The sequence below is a fragment of the Miniopterus natalensis genome, chromosome 1 (assembly GCF_054644295.1).
Source record: "Miniopterus natalensis isolate mMinNat1 chromosome 1, mMinNat1.hap1, whole genome shotgun sequence".
NCBI classification, from domain to species: Eukaryota; Metazoa; Chordata; class Mammalia; order Chiroptera; family Miniopteridae; genus Miniopterus; species Miniopterus natalensis.
In genome coordinates this window covers 137,099,887-137,124,962 of record NC_142081.1, presented here as the reverse complement: position 1 = coordinate 137,124,962, position 25,076 = coordinate 137,099,887, and the positions used below count along the sequence as shown (strand labels likewise).

The 25,076-nt window shown below is 35.1% G+C and overlaps 1 protein-coding gene across 5 annotated transcripts in view; it reads left to right on the top strand.

The window, feature by feature from the left end:
• Positions 1-25,076, top strand: part of SEC24B (SEC24 homolog B, COPII component) — a 79,196-nt gene that overhangs the window by 39,881 nt on the left and 14,239 nt on the right. For 3 of the 5 annotated variants that reach the window (XR_015715870.1, XM_087826132.1, XM_087826127.1), the window contains 7 exons: positions 10,203-10,283; positions 13,094-13,317; positions 15,838-16,022; positions 18,516-18,618; positions 20,484-20,610; positions 21,331-21,440; positions 23,386-23,498. Coding sequence is in view for 4 of the 5 variants with exons in the window: in XM_087826132.1 (XP_087682258.1) it covers positions 10,203-10,283; positions 13,094-13,317; positions 15,838-16,022; positions 18,516-18,618; positions 20,484-20,610; positions 21,331-21,440; positions 23,386-23,498 (943 nt within the window). In the remaining variant the exon portion in view is untranslated. The remainder of the gene's footprint in view (positions 1-10,202; positions 10,284-13,093; positions 13,318-15,837; positions 16,023-18,515; positions 18,619-20,483; positions 20,611-21,330; positions 21,441-23,385; positions 23,499-25,076) is intronic. The other 2 variants (XM_087826137.1, XM_087826128.1) reach the window with 1 other exon arrangement.

Below are 25,076 nucleotides of genomic sequence, written 5' to 3'. Positions count from 1 at the left end.
ATTTTTCGTAATTTTTGTCTTACACAACTTCAATCTCATAGAAAAGTTGGAAAAAGAGGAAAGGAAGCTCCCATATACATTTTACCCAGATAGACATTTTTGTCCCACTTACTTACTAATATTCTATCCATAGTTTTTCCTACATCATTTGAAAGTAAGTTGGAGATATCATGGACCTTTGCCCCTAAAAACTTGAGTATGTATTTCCTAATTGTAAAGACAGTGTTTTCTTTTGTTTGTTTGGTTTTTAAAGAATAAAAACATTTATTTGAGCAATAAGAGCTGCAGCCCTGGAAACACAAGTTCAGGTAGCAACCTAAATTGTGTTCCAAAGGAGAGGTCACCTTTTATAGAGAATTTTCCTGCCTCTTAGGTCCCACTTTGATCTGTTTTATGTAAATGAGTTTTCCAAATTGTATAGTTCTGACTTGTCTAAGTCATGCAGTTCTGATTGGTCACAGTGCAATATAATTTGCATAGCTGTGATTGGACAGGGCACGTCTCAGTCCATTGATCAAAAGATGAAACCGGGGCTTGCCTGCAGTAGTTAACAGCAAGCTGGGCATAGTGTGGGAAGCTGAAAGCTCAGTCTGAGGTTCTTTTCAGTACACAGAGTACACAAGGAACCCATCAGCAAATGGCCAGTAGACTCTTAATTATTTGTCAAATTTGGGCTATCAGTTGACCATTGGGAGTCAATCTAGGTAGATAAATTACTTCGCAGGGTAAGACAATGTCTTATATAACATAAACAATAAAGATTTATCAGGAAATTGAATTACTGATATATGCTACACAGTCCATGGTCAAATCTCAACAATTGTCTCAATAAGATCTTTTGTAACTGCTTTCATGACCCAAGGACTCAATACAGGGTCATGCATTGAATTTAGTTGTCATTTGTATTTAGACCGTAAGAGAATAGTTCATAACCTTTCTTTCTCTTTCTTCACTTCGACATTTTTGAAGAATAGAGGCAAGTTATTTTGTATAGTGTCCTTCAATTTGGGTTTATCTGATGTATCCTTGGGATTAGATTCAAATCATGCTTTTTGGCAATATTTCCAAATATTGTAATATATTGTCAGTGCATTCTATCTGATGCACATAGTATATATGTGTGTGTGTATGTGTGTGTATCCACCCTCATCTGAGGATATTTTTCCATTGAATTTTATAAAGAATGGAAAGAGGGGCGGGGAGAGAAACATCGATGTGAGAGAGAGACATCGATTGGCTGCCTTCCTTGAGCACCCATGACCAGGGCTGGGGATTGAACCTGCAACCCAGGTATGTGTCCTTAACGGAAATCAAACCCATGACCCATGACAGTGCATGGGCTGACTCTGTGACCACTGAGCCACACTGACCAGGGCTTGTTCCCGTAATAATGATGTTAACTTTGATGTGTTGGTTAAGATCTTGTCTGCCAGGGTTGTCCAATCTGTCCTACTTTTCACCCTTGAAATTAATAAGTAATTTGTGAGAAGATTCTTTGCTACTTTATAAATATCCTGTTCTTCAATAAACTGTCACTCAGTTTTAGCATTCATTGATGATTTTCTAATTCTAGCATTCTTTCTATATTTATGAATTGAGGTTTCATTATAAAGAAGAGCTATTCCTTCTCCCTTATTGATTTCTTTGGGTTCATATTGACTGGTGGGTTCTTATTTTACCCGGTGGGTTATAAATCATTACTATCATTAGTTATTTTGATAGCAGTTTGACCACTGGCAGCTCCTCGAAATTATCTTCTTAAATGTTCCCATGAATATTTGAGCACTTACTTTAAGTACCTTTAGGCCTCAATAAGGTGTTCCTAGCTTAGTTTATACTTACACTGCTGCAACCCTGGAATGAGCCATTTCTTTAAACAGCCCTGATTCCTTTAGTGGAGAAGGGTGTTTTAGAAACGAAGATCTGATTGTACTATGTGGTCATTGTTACCAGTGGGTCATTCTTTCAAGGCGCTGGATCGTTATTATTTAATGTACATATTTTTCAGTTCCTAGATACATCTCACTTTATCTCATGATCCTTATTTTACACATTTCAAAAATGTGTTGCTTTTTATAATGTTATATATCAGCCTAAATTACTCCCGTTTTTATTCTGCTTGCAATTAGGTGCAATTGTTGAAAATTCCATTTCCTTAGACTCAAAAAAATAGGAAATCAGAAAGATTTAGCATTTATGGCCTTTTCCCCTATCACCTTATCTTGTTTAACTAATTTTTTTTCTTGAATATATTTCAGATTAAAAATTCCTGAGTTCTTAATTCATGGCATTTAAGTTTTAATAATGCCTAACATTTTTGAGCGCTTATTGTGTGCCAGTTTTGCAGCTCTAAACAGCTAATATGTTTCCCTGGGTTTTTGTGTCAGTTCTTCTAGATTCACATCTTGGCTTTGTCACTTACTAGCTTTGTGACCTTAGGCAAGTTTCTTAAACTCATTCAGTCTCAATTTTACTCATCTGTAAAATGGGAATAATAGTTATAATTGAGGATTAAAGGTATTCTTTGTAAAGAGCTTATAACAGTGTCTGGTAAATGATAAACACACAAAAATTACCTGTCTTTTTTTTAATATATATTTTTATTGATTTCAGAAAGAGGAAAGAGAGGGAGAGAGAGATAGAAACATCAATGATTGATGAAACAGTCATTGATCAGCTGCTTCCTGCATGCCCTCTGCTGGGGATCCAGCCTGCAATCCAGGCATGTGCCCTGAGCGGGAATCAAACCTCTATCTCCTGGATCATAGATCCATGCCCAACCACTGAGCCATGCCCGGCCAGACACCGGTCATTTTTAACATTGAGATCATGTTCTTAATTTATTCTTCGGTACAATCTTGCAAGGCAGAGATAATCGGTTCCATTTTACAGATGAGTTGACTGTGATCTGAACAAGTTAAGTAACATTTGTCTAGTGATGCAACTACTAAGCAGCATACTGCTGATGCAGACTCAGTTCTCTGCAAAACAGTATGAAAAGGAAGGATTCTCCATCTCCTAGTCAGAACACAGCACCAGAGTAGGAGGGAACTAAAGGACACAGGGCAGTATGTAGTCACTACAGCATTATTTACATGTTATCTTCCCCTCTGCTTTTTTTATTACACAGCAAAATAATAAGACTATGCTGTGGAATTTTTTGCTAGAACCCTGGTGTTCTCTATTCATGGTTTCCAAAAAAAATTATTTTAGTTGATTGCAAAATAAAGGGATGTTCCAGTGAGGGGAAAGAAAAATGGAAAGAAACCCTAGCTTTAAAATAAATTTTATTTTTATCTTTTTTAAACCATATTCAGTTACAATAATTTTTTAATATGTAAAGAGATAAAATAAGGGGGCTTAGATTGGTTTGGGAATTATATATAAGTATTTCTTTTTTTATCTTTTTATGGAGCTTTAAAAATTTTACTTTTTAGTTATAGTTGACATACAATATTATTTTTTTTCTTGCAATATATTTTTTCAATTTTATTTTTCCCCACTACCATTTGTCCCCTCTATTCCTTCTTCCACCTCCACCCATCCGCCTCTACCCCTGCAATCACTAAACTGTTGTCCATGCCTATCACTTCTCTCCCTTTTTTTTTTTTTTAATAATCTTTATTAATTTCAGAAAGAGGAAGGGAGAGGGAGAGAGAGAAACATCAATGATGAGAGTCATTAATCAGCTGCCTTCTGCATACCTCCCACTGGGGATCGAGCCTGTAAACCGGGCATGTGCCCTGACCAGGAATCGAACCTTCATCTCCTGGATCGTAGGTTGATGCTCAACCGCTGAGCCATGCCGGCGGGCTCTCCCTTTTTTTTTTCTTTTTTGCTCAATCCCTCCACCGCCTCTCCCCCGCAAGCCCCCTCCCCAGAGCGAGATAAAATATTAGTTTCAGGTGTACAACATAGTGATTAGACTTTTATATGTGCCAGATGGGTACATATAAATATTTCTATAGAGATTTGGAATGCTCTAATTTTTAAGCATTTTAGTGGTAATTAATTCTCTATATTCATGAGATTTTTTGTGTGTTTAGGTTATGTGGAATTATTCTCCAATATTGAAAAAACTTATTGAACAGTAATGAACTGTCAACTAGCAGGTTTGGAAATCAGTAACATTCCTCTTTAGAGGTAAAGTAACTATGCACTTATTGTAGCTTTTCACTTATTAAAGCTTGGGGCTTTCTTTACAGCAGGTCTATCTGGCAGTCAAATAAAGGAATATTTGTTTTAAACTTTCAATTTTAAAAGAAAATTATTTTATTTCAGTTCTGATTTTATATTAAACTAATTATGTATTTTAAATTACGTGCTATAAATAGTCCTCCTTTTAAAACTTTCCTCATTAAATTCATACTTGGAAGCTAAAATAGAATTTTGTACCAGGGGCAGTCTTATATTCTGTTGGAAATGTCTAAACATTCAGAATTGTTGCAAAATTTAAAAAAATGGTTTTATCTTAAATTCTCTCCTTTTTGAGCCTATTCAGTCCACAAGTTTTCACTCCTTCAGTTAGTGCTAGAGTAGAATTTTCATTAGTTTTAGATACAGTAATGCAGACAAATACTGTCATTCTTGTACTACTAAGGATACTAACTTGAAAATGGGAGCGAAGGGGAATAAGCAGTGAAAGAAAAGTTGAGAAGTAAGTGAAATAAAGTAAAAGGGGGGAGGGGGACCAAAGTCTAATTCACACTCCAGGCTGTGATCAGCTCCAGTCCCTGGAACAGCTCATGTTCCATGACCTGCTGTACATGTGCCCAGCCACCTTTCCCCTGGGGAATTTTCTGGTTGGGAAGAGACCAAACAACAGAAAGTTCTCTCCCATGGATCTGGTAATGTGACAGCTTGATGCTATATTTTGTAAGTGATATTGGAAAAAAAAAATTGTATTTTTCATGATGAATTTTAAGTCGCTAGTCATGTTTTTTTAAATTTGAATTTTAGAGGTGGGGGCAGGGAGAGAAACATTGATGTGAGAGAGAAACATCAGTCTGCTGCCTCTGCACACTCCCTGACCAGGAATCGAACCCGCCAGCTTTTGGTGTAATGGAGGACAGCTCCAACCAACTGAGCCACACCAGCCAGGGATGCTAGTCAAATTTTTGTTTCACTTTCACAGAGGCTAATAGTCATTATTCAGTGACAGGCACTGTGTCAGAGATAATGATGTGTTTATGATTTGCTTGTGTGTGTTAAAAGGTAGTTTGATACAGAACAACTTACTCCTATAGATAACAAGGCAATATTGGCCTGCTTAGGTCTAACTTCCAAAGGGAATTCTTTTTTTAAAAGTAATACAGTATTATTAACTATAATCACTATGCTGTACATTAGATTCCCCCAAACTTACTCAACTTATGACTGGAAGGTTATGTTCTTTGACCAACATCTCCCCTTTCGCCCCACCCCCAAGAGAATTTTTAAAAGAGTTCAAACGTATCTTTCCCTTTAATGGGTGTACTGTTGTTTTATTTAAACAAGTAAATATCTTTCAACTGAATTCAAGATATTTAATATATTCTTTATTAAACCAGGTCCTGGGTCTGTGAAAGATATAAAAGCATGTCCATGCCATTAAGAAAAGTATTCGTTTGAGGGGTTTTGGTATTTGTATACATTTTTTAAAATGTGGTTATGTATTTGCAGGTGGTACTTGTTACCTGAACATCCAATTTGCAAACATCCTGTATATATGATGGTTCTAGCTGGAAGTTCCATCTTTCTCTACAGTGAGAGGGGGCAGAGTATTGGGGCTAAAATGAAAGGGATTTGGTACCAGTGTCTAGAGTAGAATTAAAAAGGTACTTTCAAATAGAAATGGTATTCAAATGGTGATTGGATGTTTAGACTATCCCTAAATCTAATTAACTGAAATACTAGACATTTGCAAATGCTTTATTGTTTCCAGCCTGCTGCAGATGTATAGTATTTAATCAATAATATGGATATGGGTTATTTATATGTATGTGCCTGTAAACTAACTGGATAATAAATACCAGCTATCTCAATATTTCTCTGTAAAAGTGTATTTATAAACATTATTTGATAATGGCCCATTTGTAAGCTTGATAAAAACCCAATGAGCTCAAAGTCTAGTTTGTAATACAGAACAAAATTACAGTGACTATTATGTTAACCATAGTGGTGTTTTGTTTTTGTTTTTTTTAGGGAGGAAGGGAGAGGGAGAGAGAGAAACACTGGGGATTGAGCCTACAACCTGGGTATGGGCCCTGACTGGGAATCGGAACTGGCAACTTTTTGGTGCATAGGACGATGCCCAACTAACTGAGCCACACCAGCCAGGGCAGTCATAGTGTTTTATAGGAATATATAGGAGAATCTAGAACTTGGTGTAGGGTGGGATGACAGGAAGATTCTTTGAGGGGTCAGGGTGGGTACCTGAGCTGAATCTAAAAAGAGAAGTTGGAATTAGGCAGATGAGGGACCTGGGGAGAGACAGAGCTACTTTTTAAAACAAAGCAAGAAGCTTTAGAGAAGATGGCATATTTGGGGAACTGTAGTGAATTTGGGACCTATGGTCTGCCAGAAGAATTGAATGAGGTTGGGTGGGATGGCTGGGTGATAAGATATTTTTGAGAACCTAGCACAGCAGATCCTTGAATAACATCATTTTGTTATAAAGTTAATGAGCTATTGAAAGAACTTGACTCTTGTTTATATCAGTTAGCCTATGGTCAAATTGATTTCATTATACATCATTTCACTTAAAGTCACAGAAGCTATAGATGATAATGATATTTCCTATTAAGGTGTTTGGATTTTATCTTGAAGGTAGTGAGTCACTGAAGGAGTTTACATGGGAAAGTAACAGCCAAAGTTGCACTTTAGAAAGATCTCTTACAAAAGAATTCATTGGAGCTTATTGAAACTAGAGGCTCTTAGAGTAACCTGGTGGGAAAAATGAGTTCTTAGGCTAAGGTAGCAGGAAAATTGAAGAAGAAGAGTACAGCATAGCATTACCAAAAGAAGGAAATCATTTTTACAATTGAAAGTAATTCAGTTAGCAATGATAAATGTTAAGGAGTGTTCGGTCGAAGTCTGAGAAAAAACAATTGTCTTTGTCAGTCATGGGGGTCATGTCTTGTTTTTCCTTTTCTCCCCTTTAGTAGCACTGAGGGGAGAGGTGGAGGGAAGAGAGAAAATGAAGAACATTTCCTGAGTCTGGCTAATACCTGTTTAATATTAACAGTAGCCCTGTGGAATAGGCGTTAAAGATCTGTTGTTACAAATAAGAAGTGGTTCAGAGATGTTAGGTGTCCTGTCCATTTCCTCTCAATTGATAAGTGGTGGAGATGGAATTTAGCTTACACTTTTTTCCATGTTTTTTGCAAGTTATGAGGAAATAAAATTTCAAATTATCTGGTTAATTTAAAGTTGAGCAATACTAGTAAGTACATTGGAGTTCCTTGACCTATGTTGCTTGTCTTTTAGAGAGAAAACAGCTTAAGTCTTTTTTTTAAAGGCTAAAAAGCATTCTGACACTTTCCCCCAGCTTCAAGGATTCTGAGCTGTTCTTGGGATCTCTTCTCCCCTTATTTCCTCAGAGATCAGCTCTTCCTTCCTTCCTCCTCCTCCTCTTTCAGTGTGCGACATGTAGCCAGTAAAAGAATAAGGGAAAATTATTCCCAAGTACTAGATTCAAACTCACCCCCCATTTGTTCTTAGGGTATTTATTGTCACTAATTGTGATGTGAAGTGACTGAGGTAAGTTTGGCCTATGTAAGGTTTAAGAGTGGGGACATGTACCAAAGCTGTCTGTTCAACTGAAACCAGCTAGCAGGTGTGCAGAAAGCAATATTTTGCTTGGTTTAATGGCTTCTAAGATCAGTACTCCTATATTCTAAGAGTTTTATAGTTTTAGTGCTTACATTTTGGTCTGTGATCCCCTTTTGAGTTAATTTTAGTGTAAAGTATAAGGAAGGGTTCTAACTTTATTCCTCTGCATGTGGCTACCTAGTGTTCCAGCACCATTTATTGAAAAGAATATTCTTTCCCCATTGAAATATCTTGGCATATTGTTTTATTTTGAGGTGAAATTCACATAATAAAATTAACCTTTTTTTGAGTTTATTTTTTATTACAGATGTCTCCTATTCACCCTCCCTCCAATACTTAACCTCCTTCACCGAGCCCTTACTCCAGGCCTTCACCACACTAAAGTGTACAATTCAGTGCCATTTAGTACATTTGCAACTTGTGCAACCACCACCTCTATCTAATTGTATCATTTTGGTTTTTATGCACCCACCACTTATCTAGTTCTAAATTTGGGACTATACTAACTAAACATTTTATTATCCCAAAAGAAAACTGTGTAACCATTAAGCAGCAACTTCCCATTTCCCCCTCCTCTCAGCTCCTGGAACCACCAATCTACTTTCCATAGATTTACCTATTCTGGATATTTCATATAAATGAAATCATGCAATATGTGAACTTTTGTGTCTTGTTCCTTTCACTTAGCATGTATTTGTACTTTATTCCTCTTTATAGATGAGTAATATCCCATCGTGTAGATGTACATGTTTTGTTTATTCATTCATCTGCTGATGAATATATGGGTTTTGGTGTGTTGTTTTTAATGCTGTCACTTTTAGACTTTGACCTTATATATCAGCATTCCTCTTTAGTTATAAATTCACAAATATAAGGAACAAAAAGAAGAGCCATTACTTCCCATCTTAATTAAGAGCAATGATAAGCGTACACCATTTTTCTAGTTATCACAAAGAAAGCCCTTTGTGTCTTCCACATATTTTGTGGTCCCCATACTTAGCATCTAATTTAAGTCTCACAAGAATAGGGTATTTTTTAAATTGTTCTCATTTTGCAGAAGAGAGTATTGATAATTGTCACTTACCCAAAGTTATATAGCAAGTAAGTGACAGAGTTTAATGTAACTGCAATCTTTTACTCCAAATCATGTTCTTTGCTAGTAATAAAATGATCCTATGCAAAAAGCTTTAGCTGTTACGCTATGAGTCAACATACATAATTCACATGGTTTTCCAAAATTATTCATTGAAAGATAATTATGCATACCTGTCCTTTGTATATCACAGTTGAAAATTAACCTAAAATGTAGTTTGAGCCCCATTTATAATGTTGTTATGAGCTAGGGATCACCTCTGTCAGAATTTTGTCTTATGGTGAAAAAGACCAAGATCTCTATCTAACACAAGAGAGGAACTGTGTGCATGTTTTTGTTTTATTCATCACTATATACTCTAGCATATTTACCTAGGATAATTGTAGACTTTCAATAAAATATTTGTTGAGTGAATGAATGGAATATATTGTATGTTTTACTATCTGTGTGACCCATCCCTAAATTTCATCATAAATTGCCACTCAACATTTCTATTAATCTTACAGGTTTTGAATGAACACACAATAAAAATTCTTTTTTCCTCACTCAAAGACATATGTACAGAGAGAGAGAGAGAGACATTGATGTGAGAGAGAAACATTGATGGTTGCCTTCCTTATGCACCCCAACCAGGGACTGAACTGGCAGCCTTTTGGTGCAGAGGACATCGCTCAACCAACTGAGCCACTCTGGCCAGGCTAAACATTCTTATGGTCTAATATATTTATTAGAGTGCCTTTCATATATAGTACCTTATTAAGTAGAGCAGGTACTATTTAATCTCCATTCTGCAGATAAATAAACTGAGGCATAGAAAATTTAGTAGTAGGCTAGGTAGCAACCCAAGCCATAGACTCCTCTTTTATGAGGGTTTTTATACAACTATGCTATTAGAAAAGTCATTAAAATTTAATTATCTTTAAATATCCTAATACTGATAAAATGTATTTAATAGCTTGTAGTTTGGTAGATGCAGTTTTTGAGATACAACTGTATTAATATTTCTGTCAATCTAAAATTTATATTTGTGTGTTTGAGTAGTGTGATATCTATTCTCTAAGATGTCATCACATATATTTGATTAAATTTTATTCCCCTCATTAGCTCCGTCTTCTCCCTTCTCTCATTCTCATCCCCTATTATATCAGAAATTTATTTATGTGTTTTAAAAAATGTCTTTAAACATTAGTGATTTTACATTTTCACTAGAGTCAACAAAGCATCTTTAAAATTGCCAAAGGCTGCTCTAAGATACATTGTCATTTAGACTTAGTTGGCACTTTGATTTTCCTTTTAGGTATTGACAGCTCTTCCACCACAAGCAGTGCTTCTCCACTGCCCAACAGTTATGATGCCCTAGAAGGAGGCAGCTACCCAGGTAATTTGTTTTGTGCCTATTTAATGTTTATTTGAAATAAAGTTACCACCAATTGCTTTTAAACATGAACATATATTATACATAATTAGCAGGGTACATTTTTTAGCAGAAAAAGGGACATTTTCCTGGTATTTCTCAGCCTTAATTTAATAACATTAATTGTTCTATAACAGCTATGAATGTTTCTTGGCAGCCTAAGGAAATTTATTTTATTTTTGTTATCGTGCTCTTGATCTTTTTCCTCCTTCTAAAAGTCTTTTAATAGTGAATAATTTTTCTCTTCTCTTCCCCTTTTTTATGCTAATAACTCCTTAAATAAATTTTATATTTCTGTTCTCATGCTTAGGTCCTTGAATTCCTTCCAACTAGCCTCTGAATATAAGTAGTCTTTGACTCTTTACTCCCCCTATGGCTCCTGGCTGCCTCCACCAGGTAAATGGATTAACCAACTTGGATGTAGTTTTTGGAGGCATTACTTTTAACCATATTTGGAAATAACTTTGTCATTACATAGAAATAGGAGTTAAAGGAAAAAAATACAAACGTAACCTTTTTAAATGAACAGTCATTTTTCTTATAGTACCTTGTACTGTGATTTTCCTGATTTGCTTATCTCCTATCACTGGATGGCCACACCTGATCTCCCTCTCTCTCTCTCCCTCTCTTTCTCTCTCTCTCCCTCTCTCTTTCTCTCTCTGATGACTCCATACCTTAGGACTAACAGAACAAGTAATTTTGCCCTTCTATTTCTTATCACTCTGGGAATAATCCAGGATTAAAGTTGGAGTATGCTGTACTTATCTAAACACATTGTCTTGCCTTCATTATCCTATGAATCAGAAAACTTTAATCTTCTCAGCTTAGTATAGAATTTCCTTTTAATATTTCAAAAATACTTAAATAAGCTACTTAGTCTTTTGTGGTTACAGATGTCCCCCCAGGAACCACTGTTTGTGTGTATGCATGTAAGAAGTCATGGACTATTCCAGAAGCAATTGCTATATCATCAAAAATTTCTAGGAGAGTTACTTCATTCATTACAAAATGACTGCTCTGACTATACAGTATTTCATGAGCTTCAGAGTAGCCTGAAGTGAAACGTCCATTGTGATGTAGTTAAAAGATCATGGCCTTGGAATTAGACCTTGGTTTGTTTGTATTCATTTGTCAACTAATCTTAATCTTATTATGAACTGTGCTTTGAGAGTGAGTGACCTACGGCAGGTTTTGTAGTTATTTATATTTAAGGAAACCTGTGAGCAACTGTAGCAGTAAGGTTAAGTGAATTGCAAGTTTACCCTGTCAGGTACGGGGATAGATTTGAGGGCTGTAGAAATGTATGAACTATTGTGCATTTCTTAAAGAGGGGGATAAGTTTTAGACCTCCATGTTTATGACTCCAGTTCTTTTTTTCTTATGCTGATATCAAGAGACCTTTCTACTTATAGTTCCCTCACCATGAGGGACAAGCAGGAGATTTAAGGATGTGACACTCTTGTCCTTTTAAGAAGTCTGGGGTGTTACCAAAAAGCCTATAAACCAAGCCTTACCTAATTAGCTCATGATGGTAGATGGCATGGCAGAACATCTAGGAATGTATCTTCAAAATTAGAGCCAGTGGAGTCAGTAGAAAGATGTGATTCCTGCAGAAACTTTTTTTTTTTTTTTTTTAAATATATCTTTATTGATTTCAGAGAGAGGAAGGGAGAGGAAGAGAGAGATAGAAACATCAATGACGAGAGAGACATTGATCGGCTGCCTCCTGCACGCCCCCGACTGGGGATCGAGCCCACAACCCGGGCATGTGCCCTGACGGGGAATTGAACCCCGATCTCCTGGATCCTAGGTCGATGCTCAACCGCTGAGCCACACCTGGCCGGTCAAGAAACTTTTAAAAAATAAATTTTATTAAGTCAGATGCTTTTGAGAATATATTTTTTGTAAAGTCTGATTACTGGTGAAGAATATGATTTTTTCATATGAAAAATAGATTCAAGTACATTTATATTACAGATTTGACTTGAAAAACAAAAGCTGTCAATATACCAAAATGTTAATAATGGTTATGTATAGTAGAGTAATATTTAGGGTTTCTTCTTCTTGCTATTCTTGTATATGATGACTGAATTTTCTACTGTTTTTTTCTTCCACAGTTTTAATTGAATTTTAGTTTTTGTTCTAAATTTAAATAAAGGAGGAACATCAATTCATTAAATTCTATTGTCAGTTATTACACAACAGACATTGTTTTAGGAGCTGGACACTATTCTAGACACTGACTTTCATACTTTCATAGTTTTGCCTGTACAAATAATGCAGATTTTTAGGGGATTATAGAAATATGCCACTCTTTTCATGGACAGGTTTTATAGATGTCAGGGTCAGATCAAAAAGGCAAGTTAAAGAGTAGTTGACACTCTTTTTATTGCTTTGCTTCGTTTTCTGCTTTATAGCCCCATTCCTACTGAGAGAAAATAGGAAAAAGTGTTTTTTATATGTGTAATATAAATATAAAGGTCTTATCTGTTAGAAATACCATTTGAATGATTTGTCATGAAATGATACAAAATGAGGTTTTCCTGTATACTTCTTTAAAAAAAAAAAAAAAGCTGTGTGGGAACATATAAGATTAGCACAATTGTGATGATAATTATTCTATTCCCTCTACTTTTGTGTATGTTCAAAATTTCTCATAATAAAAAATTTAAAAAAAGAAAAAGGGAAACCCCAAAGGTTATGGCTCTCCCAAGAGCCAAGTCTTTATACAGTCATGTTTTCAGGTGTTAACACCATGTTTTTCCCTTTGTTAGATATGCTTTCTTCATCAGCAAGCAGTCCTGCTCCTGACCCTGCTCCTGAAACTGACCATACTCCAGCTCCAGTACCCACTGCCCCTCAGCCTTCAAAAGTGGCTAAACCGTTTGGATATGGTTATCCCACTCTCCAGCCTGGTTATCAGAATGCTGCAGCACCACTGAATCCTGGAGGACAGCCTGGTAACCCAGCGTATTCTGGATTCCAGCAGTATGCTCAAGTATGTATTTAGTCATAGAAAGACATTGCATTTCTAAAAATCATGGAACTATTATCAGTTCTAGCAAGTCCCTGGTGATTCAGATGGATCATAAGTATAAATACAGATAAGCCTGGATCAAACATAGATAGAATTTATTCCAATTTTTATGCATGCACATACATAGAAAAAGATAAAAGGAAATATAAATATTAAATTTCTAAAGAGGTTAAATTTGGATCAAGATATCAGCTGTGATTTTTCTTCATTGTACTTTTATTTTTCAGAGTCTCTGTAATCTGCATGCATTACTTTTATTGGGAAATTAAAGTAAACTTTAAGATTTTTTTGTTTTTTTTTTTAAATCCTGTATTACTAAGCTGGTTTCCTCCTCAAAAAAAATGATATGGTATAAATGTGGTTTGCAATTTTGGTTCTGCCTCTTAACTTGAAGAACTGTCTATGACATACAACGTACAACTGGTAAAAACCTCTACATACATAATGCTTGTCAGTGCTTATGTCATTTGACTACTGCTATGACCCATTCTGACATGACCTTGTTTAGATTCACCTCTTAAATACCATCTCAATTTAATAATACAGAACAGTATTTTGCATTTATATTTATTGAGAAGGAAATGATGGAAATGTCAAAATCATTCTACTCATAATTAAAAAAACTGCTCTTAGTAGACTAACTTTATAGAAATTTCATCTTATGGTGAACTAAGAATAAAAATTAGAGGGAAATAGGAAGATCATTTGTTTCTGGGATTTAATCTTAGAATTAAGGCTCAAAAGGAAGAAGAAAACTAGGAGAGGCACTGGAGAAATATGGTTGGTTAGCACAAACTTCCCTGACTTCCGTTTTGTTAGATTTTCTGTATGGCTTTATTGGTCCAGATGAAGCACTTTTTTAGTCACTCCAGTCTGACTTAGAGTCATAATGTGTCATTTATTTGTACATTGTAATGAGAAGAAAATCAAGTTCAAAGAAAGAATCTATTTCTTGGAAGTGTTGGGCAAGGAAAAAAACTTATTTTGAAATAGAAAGTGATGACATAAGAAAAAATTTCATAATGACAGGAAAAGATTCTTGGGCCAAATCAGGCCTGCTGCCTACTTTGGTAAATAAACTTGTACTGGAATATAGCCATGCTTTTTTACAGTGGTAGAGTTGAGTAGTTGCAAAAGAGACCATGTGACTTTTAAATTTTAAAATATTTATTATGTGAGCCTATAAAGAAAAGGTTTGCCAACCTTTGACATAGGAGAATGGGAAGTATCGTTCTTTTCCCATCATATTTGGGAGGTTATGTTGCAAAGGTTAAGAGATTGTTTTTGGAATAAAAGTAAAAAGTAATATTTAATATACTAGATTTTTAACTATAGCCTCATTCTATTCTTCGGTAATCACAGTCCTTTTTATACTCTAGCTTTAGATAGGGGAGTTTGGATAAAGGAGGCAGAGACAGATTGAAAAATAACTTGAGTTGTTAATCCCAGTCGAAATGAGCTTCCTAAAGCCAAAGCTTTTAGAAGTAGATTGTTAGACATCATCCTAGTGCCAACTTTCATTTTTTTAAACTTTTTTTTTCTGAAATGTAATCCATATTATGTAGAAGTGTATAAATTAACAGCATGCAGCTTGAAACATTTCTACAAATTGTACACACTCATGTAATCAGCAGCCAGACGCCTTTCATGCCATTTCTAGTCACTAACTCTCCAAACAAGAATTGACAACTGTCTTGACCAATAATATTAGATTAGTTTTATTTGTTTTTAAACTTTATATAAGTGGCATCATACTGTATATACTCTTAGCTAGACTCTTTTGCTCAACAATATGCTTGTTGCACACTTGCAGTTCAGTCATTTCATTGTTACATAGTACTCCATTATAAACATATCACAATTTATTTATTTGTTTTATTGTTGAGGGACTTTAGGGTAAATTTCCAGTTGGGAGCTATTATGAATAGTACTGTTGTGAATATTTCTGTTCTTATCTTTTAAGTTAATCTGTATATATCTAGTATATGTGCTGCCGAAGCAAGCACAATCTGTATATATCTAGAAGTGGAGTCACTGGGTCATGAGGTGTCCATATGTTCAACCTCTGCAGTTACTGCCCAACATTTTCCAAAGCAGATGTTCCAGTTTATACCTTCCATTAACAGTATGTGAGAGTTCCAGTTACTTCACATCCTTGAAAACATAAGCATTATGCTGCCTGTTCAATAGGAACTGTATTCAGAGAAACCAAATTCTTGATGTTGAAAAGCATTGTTGCTGAAATTTTGTGAGGCTTAACGATGCTAATATTTTAATTTATTCAGTATCTTTGCTTTGAGGCTTTTTTAAAGAATGCTTTCAATTGAACTGCCCTATTAAGACATTCTACTATTAACAAGCCAGGTTTAAATTTTCTTTTTTTTTTCCATCCTATATATAAAAAATCCTGTATATGGTATAATAAATTTTATTCATGTGTGCTGTATTGTTCTTTTGTTTTGTTTTGCATTGATCTCTCAGCAGTATCCTGGTATGAACCAGCTGTCCTCCAGTCTGGGAGGACTGAGTCTCCAGAGTTCTGTAATACCAGAAAGCCTAAGACCTGTCAACCTCACTCAGGAGAGGAATATCTTACCCATGACTCCTGTTTTGCCTCCTGTACCTAACTTGAATTTAGACCTCAAAAAATTAAACTGTAGCCCAGAGTAAGTATTTATTTTATAATCTGTAGTAAGTAATATACTTTCTCAAGAACATTATATGTCTCTCAAACATAGTCAAAGTAATATGATATTAATTTCTTGATTGGAAGTTTTGTTTATGTGAATACTTCTATTTAGTTTGTATAGGCATTCTGGATGTAAAATTCCATTTGCGTTGTTCAGTTCAAGTCCCATTCCCATCACCTAATGCTAACGAATTTTTTTCTTTTTGAGTAAAGGGTTTCAGGAACCCAAATGTAACTGTATTTTCTTTTCTTAAATTTTTTTCCTCGCTTTTCACTAGTAATAACTTCTGATGTCTTTTAAATAAGGTAGAATCTTTACAATTTTATGCCCTTTAATCCTTGCTTGAAAAGGAAACAAAGTTATGTAATCACAAGAACAGTTTTAGATGAATGGTTTATCCCTGAATTTTCTTTCCCACTCAGTATAGAATGTGAAGACTGATACCCCCAGGCTTATTCATCCAGCCTGAATTTAGATTTGGATTTCCTTTCATTGAGCATTTCCTCACCTCTGGGGAAGTTCAGCTGGCAGCCTGCTGGTGGCCAAGCCCTGGTATGTCCTCTGGGTGGATGAGCTCTGTTAGCTACTTCACAGTGTCTCCAAGACAAAAACTTCTCTATTCTTGCCTGCTTTCAGTACTTTTGTGTCCTAGTAGGATATTCCTCTGCCCCCAGAAGAGATCCTCCTACTCCAGGAATCTCTCTTCCTCATAAAGTAAACTCTGATTCATAGAACAACATTAACTTCTCCCTTGCATTAAGAGAGTTAGTATTTTTCTTTAGAGCCAGTATTTTCCCTTTTGAAGGCAATAGATTTCTAGCTTTTAAAAATACTATAATCTTCTTTTTCAACCAAAATCTTACATAGTTTTTAACACAGAAAACAGAAAATGGAGCTGCTCCGAAGGCTCACCCTCTTCTGCCCTGCTCTATCACCCATCCTCCGTCAGTGCCAAGATCATTTTTATAAAAAAATGTATAATCATTGATTTTAGGTTGAAAATAGCTGCCCTTCCTTCTGAGGGTAAGCTTCTATCGGGTCAGTAAGTATATGGATTATGGCCTTGTATTATGAATGGTTAGTCATTCCCTAAGTAGGTAAATACAGTATATGTATGAGTATGAAGAGTCCATAGGTGGGGAATGCTGTATATGTTTCTACTTAGTTCTGTGTTTTCTGTGAAAGTATCTCTTATCAAAATAGCAAAGCAGAGTAATTAGGAGTACAGGCTTTGGAATTAGACTTATCTAGGTTCTTACTGTGGTTCCATTGATAAGTTACGGTGACACTTTTTGCCAGTTGCATAACCTCTCAAATTCTTATATTGTCAACTGTAAAACAGGAATAATAATTTTACCTACATATTAAGATAAATTATTCAATAAATATTGCTGAATGCCTTCTAAGTTAAGTGCCAGGCACTGCTTCTGGTGCTGGGAATGAAGCAATAAACAGAATAGATTGCCCAGTCTCATGCAACCTATATCTTATTAAGGAAGACATACTTTGAACAATCAAACTAATAAGTGTATAATGAAATGTCAGAGTATAACTATGAAGTAGGGAGTAGTAAAAGCGGAGAGTGACTGTTTTTAATTGAGAAGCCAGGGCAGGTGTTCCCAAGGAGTTAACATTTGAGTAGAGATCTGAATGAAGTGAGAGAGCAAACCATGTGGCTCTCTGGGAAGAGAGTGTGCCAAGCTTCCTGAGGTCCCAGAGCAGGAACTCGACCAGCCTGGGTCAGGATGTATCTGGCTATCTCTGCATATTATCAGCCACTCTAATTAAATTCCTTTCCTGGTTTCTCCTACGTCTGCTTTTTACCTCTTTGGTTGCTCTTTATTGATTCTGTATCTACTAATCCTAACTTATAACTTAACAAGTTATAAGCACTTACTGTATGAGAGAAATAGTGCTATGAAGACACAGGGCAGAGTGATCTCTGATCTCAAATGGAAAAGACAGACAAGGTACACAACCAACTAAAGCACGTCAGACTAATTGATACCATAGAAGCAGAAATAGATCTCAGAGCACAGAGGGAAAAGTCATTCCTTCTGACTTGTAATCAGGGGTGAGGGTGGTTTCAGAAGTGATAACTGATGAGTTTCAGGGTAGGAGTTCAACAGATGAAAAATGGGAAGTAAAAAAGGAACCACCTTATTAAAGGTGCAGAGGTATGCCTTTTCATTCACGTTTTCTATTCCTTCCTATCCATGCCCTACATACTACTCATAATAGAGTAATTGTTTTTCTCCTATGAAAATGTTGAGTCTAATTTAGGCCTCCTGACATATGTTACATATGTGCATGTTTAAAGTAATCAGGACCTTCCTACCTACTGTTACAGAACATACCCAAATTATTTCATTTATGCCCTTAAATGCTCTTAATTATCTACAGCTATCTACTTCACAGTGTGTTTTTTCTGATAGCTAATGCAGTCCATGTTGTTTATATTTTTTGCAGTTCCTTTCGGTGTACTTTGACAAATATTCCACAGACACAGGTTTTACTGAATAAAGCTAAGCTTCCTTTAGGATTGTTGTTACATCCCTTCAGAGACCTAACGGTAAAGTAACATTTAAAATATTTGTGGATACTGACGTGTTTTTATGTGCCAGTTATTTAGATTGTATATTTTCTTAGAATTTTTTCATCTTTTATTTGAAGCTACAAATAATTATTTATGTCAAATCCAATTCAGCAAATATTTTCCAAGCACCTGCTTTGTGACAGGCCCTAAACTAAGCCCTGGTAAGCATAGAGATGATTAAGTCATTGGCCTTGCCCCTAAGAAATTCTTCTCTAATGGGGAACAAAGATGTAAGAACAAATAATTACATGCAGGAGAATTAATACATGTAAGGTATTTAGGTGGTGAGTACAGTATGGGAAGTAATTTCCTCTGGGTACAGTAGCAGAAGTTTTCTATGAGTGATGAGGTCTGAACTGGATTTTGAAAGATTAGTTTTGGAAATTGGAGAGGCCATAGAAGATAAACTTGATGAGTCCTAAACTTTATGAGTCCCTTATTAAACATAAAGGAAACACCGACAATGTGCAGTTAGGGAGGAAACTGTATGATTGTTCCTAACCCTATTAAACAAATAACCTTCATAATAATAAAGTCCAGACACTTCAAGTCTATTGAATTAAAACATTGCTTAAGTTTCCACAGTCTATTTGGTTTAATACGTAGCTTGCTGGATTTTTCCGCAAACTTGTGGTATTTCATGCAAATATGTTGTATTTAAACTAAAATTTCTAAACTTTAAAAATAAACTTTATCCAGATACATTTTACTTATACTTTACAAGTTGAATTTCTCCCTCACACTTTTTTACTCCTGTGCCTTTCTATCCCTCTTATTGCTACTGAGTTTCTTTTGCTCTTATTCATCCACAAAATAACGATTTGCCTCCCTATCATGTTAGGTGCTGAGGATACAAAGGTCAGTAAGCTTCCTCGTGGATCTTACTTTCCTACTAACGTGAACAGAAAGAAGCAGAGTGCATAGCAAATAAAATAATTAGGATGTGTACTTGAATTCATTCAGTAAATACTATTTGATAACCTTTAATACTCTTACAACCTTTATATCTGAACCAATATAGTTAATTTCCCATAAACACAGGTAAGAATTTTTATCTAAGTACAGATTCTCTATGTGATACCTTCTGGAAGTATATACACTAAATTGGCAACAGTGGCTTCCTCTGGGATATGGAATTATGAGTAATTTTTAATTTTCTTATTTTAGTTAACTGTTTCCTAATTTTTTCACAACGATATGTATTTATATAATAAAAATTGTATGTGTGAAAAAATACTAAGATACAAATGTTTATGTATGATAAAAACATAGGAATATACTAAAAGGGTGACAGAGGTAGAATAATATGTAATTTTTTAAAATCTTTTTTCAAATTTTCTAAATTCTTAAATTGAATATAAAGTTCTTTTCTCAAACTAAGCATAAAGAGACATATTGTTTTAAAAGCACATTGTGTGTGTTTTCTGGTGGCCTTGGTGGCCATCAGGATTGCTGTGACTATCTAATGAGCTGTGCTTGATAGCACCAGGTCAGAGACAAAGGCGTTCTTATATGGAATGTGTTTCTTTCTCTGTTATTTCTTTAGTCTACCTGATAATCTCTGACTTATATTACTTTCTTGGTCAACCAGGCTTTTCTTGTCAGCCAAAAACTTACTGCATTTGGCTTGACTTTATTTTGGTATTATTTTATATAAAGTTTATGACAAGACAGGGAGAGAAAAACTTGATAGCTGGTTGTGTTACTCAGCACATGACTGGATTTTATTAAAATGCTTCAATTTCAAAAAACAATTATGGTTTTGTTTGACTGTGAGCACTGCAGCATGTGTATTTCCTGGGGTGCTTTTTCTGCTACAACATCGTTATTTTACTTCCTAGCAATTACCCGTGATAACATCAAATACCATTGTGAGGTGCCGATCTTGTCGAACATATATCAACCCTTTTGTGTCCTTCATTGATCAGCGTAGATGGAAATGCAATTTGTGCTATAGAGTCAATGATGGTGAGTTTCGGATTCTTAAAATAAGTGTGTTTAATATTTTAAACATTTTGACATTTCTGTCATCTGATCTCTTTCGTCACTGCTTTCAAAACTTTCATACCACTTTTAATGGATAGACTATAGGCTAGGGACAGTTCATTTTGGCTAGCTAAGGAGATAATTGATAATGAGGAGAAGTAACAGTGAGGTCAAACTAAAAAGTATTATAAAACAAGCAGTGAAGGTGAGTCACGTAGGTGAGGTCGTGCAGACTAATTATGCTTGACCCTGACAAGTTAAGATTGTCTTCTGTTGATACATTTGGTTCATTCAGCTCAGTATAGACCTTTGCCAGTATATATGATCATATGCGTGCAGTGTGTCTGTTTTCCCCTATAGTCATTTTTTAAGACATCTTAGTGTGATTGCTTTCAAATTTGTGTTTGTCTGATTTTTTCTTTTCATGTCATGAGATGTAATAAATAGAACACAAACCTAAAAAGCAAGGTTACTTGTGTTCTGGTTTCCTAACCTGATTTCGGGAAAAAAAATTTTTTTAATCCTTCTGATACATTTTTTAGAGGGCTTAAGGAATTAGTTTTTATCATTAGATGTTCACAGAACTATTATAAACCTTATATAAATATTGATGATAGAGGTGTTTATTTCTAGGAGTGTTATAGGTGTGTTTAGTTACAAATTGTGTTACTAATTTGTACTGGATTCCATATTCTTACCTAGTTCCTGAAGAATTTATGTATAACCCTCTTACCCGATCTTACGGAGAGCCTCATAAACGGCCAGAAGTTCAGAATTCAACCGTGGAGTTCATTGCTTCTTCTGATTACATGGTAACTATTCAGTGTTGAAGTTAGTCATGAGATACAGTTGTATTGGTCATTTGTAATTTGCTGTTAAGTGAATTCTTGTCCAAATTTTGAAATTTTTAAAATTAATTTTTAAAAATAATGCAGAAAGTTTATACTTAAAAAATAGAAAACTCTTTGTAAAGGTTACTTGATCTCCTAGAAGAATGCAAATATATCACTAAGAAATGTTAGTAGTGTTTCACAATGAGCACTAGCATCTATAGTTTGTTGCCATTCTGATTATATTATTTGCATGGAATGAATATAAATATTCTTTTATCATTTACTACTTAAGACCCTCCAACAGAAAAACTCATGTTTTTGACAGAAACCACAGATTCCAAGCTCTTAAAAATATAATCTTACTGGTTCACCCAGTACAGATATGAAGATAAATGGATATTGACATCAGTCTAATTTTTCTCTTTGCAGTTTATCATAAAATTCTATCTGTTCTGTTCTTTAATTATACTGACTGAGCTCTCATTCTAAATTTCCACTTACAAAAACAAATTCTTGGCCTAAGTTCTGTTCTTCTTTATCATATTGACTCATTTTAAATATATTTATAATAACTTACGTTTCCTCTGTATCCTTATTTCTAGTCTTTGTTGTCTGCAAAAATTTAAAGTGGTGTGTTAAATTCCTAATGCTTAACCCATTTCTTTATTTTCTGATTTTTGTGGTTCTTTGTTTCCAGTATAGCATCTGCCCACTGAACTACTATTTTCTTGTCTGTTTTCATATTAATTACAGTAAACTTTCTGTCAGTCACCATTACTCTCAACTTCTTACTGTCTTCTCAATTTACTCTGTTCTGGCTCTTTTGGAATCTTAATCTAATTGAAGTGGTGCAGCAAAAAGTGATCTTTAGTTTTTGCCATATGACCCATATGATCCCTGGTTGACATTTAATTGAAAAAAGACTTTATATATCCTTTTATTTTAACTTTCTGTAGCAGTGGTTTTCAAGCATACTTCAAAGAAGAGAAAATAGTATAATGAGCCAACATTTAACTATCAGTGAGCTACAATAATTATCAAACTTGTGCTATATATATTTCATACTTCATCTATCCCCAGTCTATTCCAGTCCCTTCTCCCCTCACCCACCCTGGAGTTTATTAAATGCTAATCCCAGCATCATACATTTACCCATTAATACTTCAGTGTATGTCTCCAGCAGACAGGGACTAATCCTGCTGGAATACCATCACAAGGACTCGACACTTAGCATTTAACTTCTGGGATTCAGCCACCACCAGGTGACCCAGTAGCTAGTACTAATGGTTATCCAGTTAAAGAAAATAAATTTTAAAAATGTTTTTAGGGGCAGGGAAGAGATATAGAGGTTGATATTAAATAATAAGTTTAACTTTTCTTTGAAAGATGTCTCAGCCAAGACACTAGCAGGAAAATGTTTAGCCCATCTATTTAACCACTACTGTTAAATATGTTAACTATTTAACCATTACCAATGGCTGCCTTATCATGCTTAATCCACAACCAACTTTATAAGAAAAAATAGTTAAAGGAATGTCATTTTCATTAGCACGTAAGATCTTACAAAACATCTTATTTGTGGGTTTTTGGGGGATTTTTTTGGTATAATTTACTCAGTACATATCCAGTACTATATGATATAAAAAGAATAAATTGACCTGGCCAGTGTGGCCCAGTGGTTGAGCACTGACACATGAACCAAGAGGTCTGGTGTTCAATTCCCAATCAGGACACATTCCCGGGTTGCAGGCTTGATTCCCAGTAGGGGACGTGCAGGAGGCAGCAGATTGAAGATGTTTCTCTCTCATTGATGTTTCTCTCTATCCTTGTCCCTTCTCTTTCTCTCTAAAAATCAATAAAAACTTATTTAAGAAACAAGAGAATTAATTGTACCTACTACATACATTATTTTTATTTCTTTCAGCTTCGTCCTCCTCAGCCTGCAGTTTACTTGTTTGTTTTAGATGTGTCTCATAACGCAGTGGAAGCTGGGTATTTGACAGTTTTGTGCCAGTCACTGTTAGAAAATCTAGACAAGTAAGAACTGTTTTCACTCATAATGTGTGTGTGTGTATATATACATAAATGCGAAGTGTTTATTAGCAGTTCACAGTATTGATTTCTATTAAGTTTGATTTCATTTATCGATTACTAAGAATACTTCCTGTCCACCATAGAATATGGACCCTGCTACTTAGATTATCATGATTTATGACTTGGTATTGGAATCCAAAATCATAAAAGTTTTAATATTTAGTAAGAAATTTAGATCTCCTCTAACTATCCCTCTGACTTAGCAGGTCTCAATACTGGGGCCCAGAGAACTTAATGTGGCCAGGGTATCAAGAATTTGGATGAGAGAAATCTAGCTGTAATTTATATGCCTGAGCAAGGGGTTTTCCATAAGGTAGTTTTAAATGTGCTGATAAGAGAATGAGCCAGATAAAGGGAAAGAAGGAATTTATTTTCTGCTGAGTATTTCCAGGAAGCCTGAAATTGAGCTCTTCATTTTGGCACATTAGTAATGAGCTGTATTGTGAAAGTGGAAACAGTATTGGATGAGTCACTTATACCTGGCTCTAATTCCTTTCTATGTATCTACCTAGATTAGTCATGAAGGAGACCCTCAACTAGCTTTAATAATGACCTTCCAAATCTCAGGAAAACAAAGTTGTTTGTACATTTCTTTTTTTACTACAACACCCACAAGAGATAAGACTTAAGATTGTTAGTAAGAATGCTCCATGACTGCAGTGGTTTTTCACATATGCAAAGATGTAGGGTGGTTTGTGTGAATACTTTGTCAGAAGTATTCTTGGTGATTCCAGAGGGTTCTCCCCCATCTTCCATTGAGTCCTTGCTCTGTTCAGTAATAGCTTTAGTCATCAGAGTCTGCATATCACTGATCTTGGCCTGTGAATAATACTGATAACACTGAGACCTTCAAGATTTAAAAAAAAAATCCAGAGATTAAAAAAATCCAGAGATACTAAATGATTTGCTTTTAGTTTGTGTTAGTAACTTAGAGTTTTCATATTTTTTCCTTGATTGAAACATTTGCCCTATTTTTGGTCACAAGTGCTTACTTCAGATGCAGCTTTAGCTGTGGGTGGCAGTGGAAGACCCTCTGCAGAGAAATTGTTTTAAGACTGAGGAGTTAGCTTACTGGAAAAGTATGAGGATATAGCCCTAGAAATAGGAACAAGTCCAACAAAGATGAGTGACTATTTGCAAGTTAAATAGACTATGCAAAACCAGAAGGATAAAATTGGGAATGGAAAATAGTTTTGTGTACATATATAATTTGCAGCGAAAAATAGAAGCATTAAGAAAGTTTAAAAGTAAAAGTAATAGGATAGCAACAATATAGTTACATGTTTTTGGAAAGGGCTATGAAAATAACTTTGAAGAAGAGGAGTTTGATGCTAGAGCAATTCCAGTTAAACTCTGTGTGTTTTTAGTTTGGGGTAGAGCAGGTAAGTAGTCTCCATTCTCATTGAGTGACCTTACAAATCTCAAAGAGGTGAACATTAGTGTGTAGAAGCATCATAAATCTTGACCATATAGGTATTCTAAACACCCACATAACTTCTTGCATTCTGAACTGTGAAGTGC